Source organism: Lotus japonicus, chromosome 5, assembly GCF_012489685.1.
Source record: "Lotus japonicus ecotype B-129 chromosome 5, LjGifu_v1.2".
NCBI lineage: Eukaryota > Viridiplantae > Streptophyta > Magnoliopsida > Fabales > Fabaceae > Lotus > Lotus japonicus.
In genome coordinates, this window is record NC_080045.1 from 53,825,335 (window position 1) to 53,826,334 (window position 1,000).

The 1,000-nt window shown below is 58.7% G+C and overlaps 1 protein-coding gene across 1 annotated transcript; it reads left to right on the top strand.

The window, feature by feature from the left end:
- Positions 1-556: 556 nt before the first annotated feature.
- LOC130719792 (uncharacterized) lies at positions 557-1,000 on the top strand. The gene has a single exon (XM_057570401.1). The coding sequence runs from the start codon at positions 557-559 to the stop codon at positions 998-1,000; it is 444 nt and encodes a 147-aa protein (XP_057426384.1).

Sequence of the window (1,000 nt, forward strand, 5' to 3'; positions counted from 1 at the left end):
CACTCCCCCCGGCCCCAGAGGACTACCCCTCCGACTCCACCTCGGGGACGATCCCCGGAGGCAGGGATCCTTACCCCCCATGCCGCGCACGAAGCCCTGTGCAGGCTGGAGGCCCGGGTTAGGACGATGGAGGAGGAACATCCTCCGGAGGAAGGGCAGGAGCGCAATGTCCAAGCCCGCAACACTCGGGACGAGATCCGCGCCCTTCGAGCGCGCCTCCGCCAGTTGGAGGAACTAGAAGATCTCTCTAGACAAGAGCCGACGTTCTCTCAAGAGGGGGAAACGGGAAGGAGGCCACCTCCCCCGTAGACTACCACAACGATCATGGCCAAGAACACACCACCGAAAGGGCCGTGAATCAACCCCCCCATCACCGCAGGTACCACTCCCCGCGCAGAAGTTACTCCGGACGGAGGAGCCCCATTTCCACCAGGGAACCCCTCAGGGACCCGATCCGCCCACATGGCACCCTGGTGACCTTACCTCAGACTATCAATGGTCCCCTCTCTCCAGACATCAGGCGACCCCTTTTCCCCCAGGATGGTCAAGGCCCAAAATGAAGCTCTATGAGGGTGACTCCGACCCGACGGAGCACATCAACTTCTTCGTGGGAGCCATGCAGTACGCCGGGGCTACTGACCCGATCTACTGCCGCTGCTTCCCGATGAGCTTGGGGAAGGGCCCGATGAACTGGTTCCAAAACCTCCCCAACAACTCCATCCACAACTGGGAAGGAGTCATGTCCAACTTCTTGACCCAGTATTCCTCGGTAAGAAATATTCCGAAGTCAGAAGAAACACTGGCCTTGATCATGCAGGGCGAGAAGGAATCCCTGAAGGCTTTCCTTAACCGCTTCAACAAAGAAGCAGGAGACATTCCGGACCTCCTCCCTCAGGTCCGCCTAATCTTGGTACGACAAGCGCTTAGGCCAGGCCCTTTCTTAACTTCTTTGGATGGGAAGAAAGCCAGGACACTGGAGGAATTCCAGACCCGATCATAG

What these genes read in the sequence shown, in the direction of transcription:
- LOC130719792 (XM_057570401.1), top strand. Translation starts at nt 557, where the DNA reads ATGAAGCTCTATGAGGGTGACTCCGACCCGACGGAGCACATCAACTTC.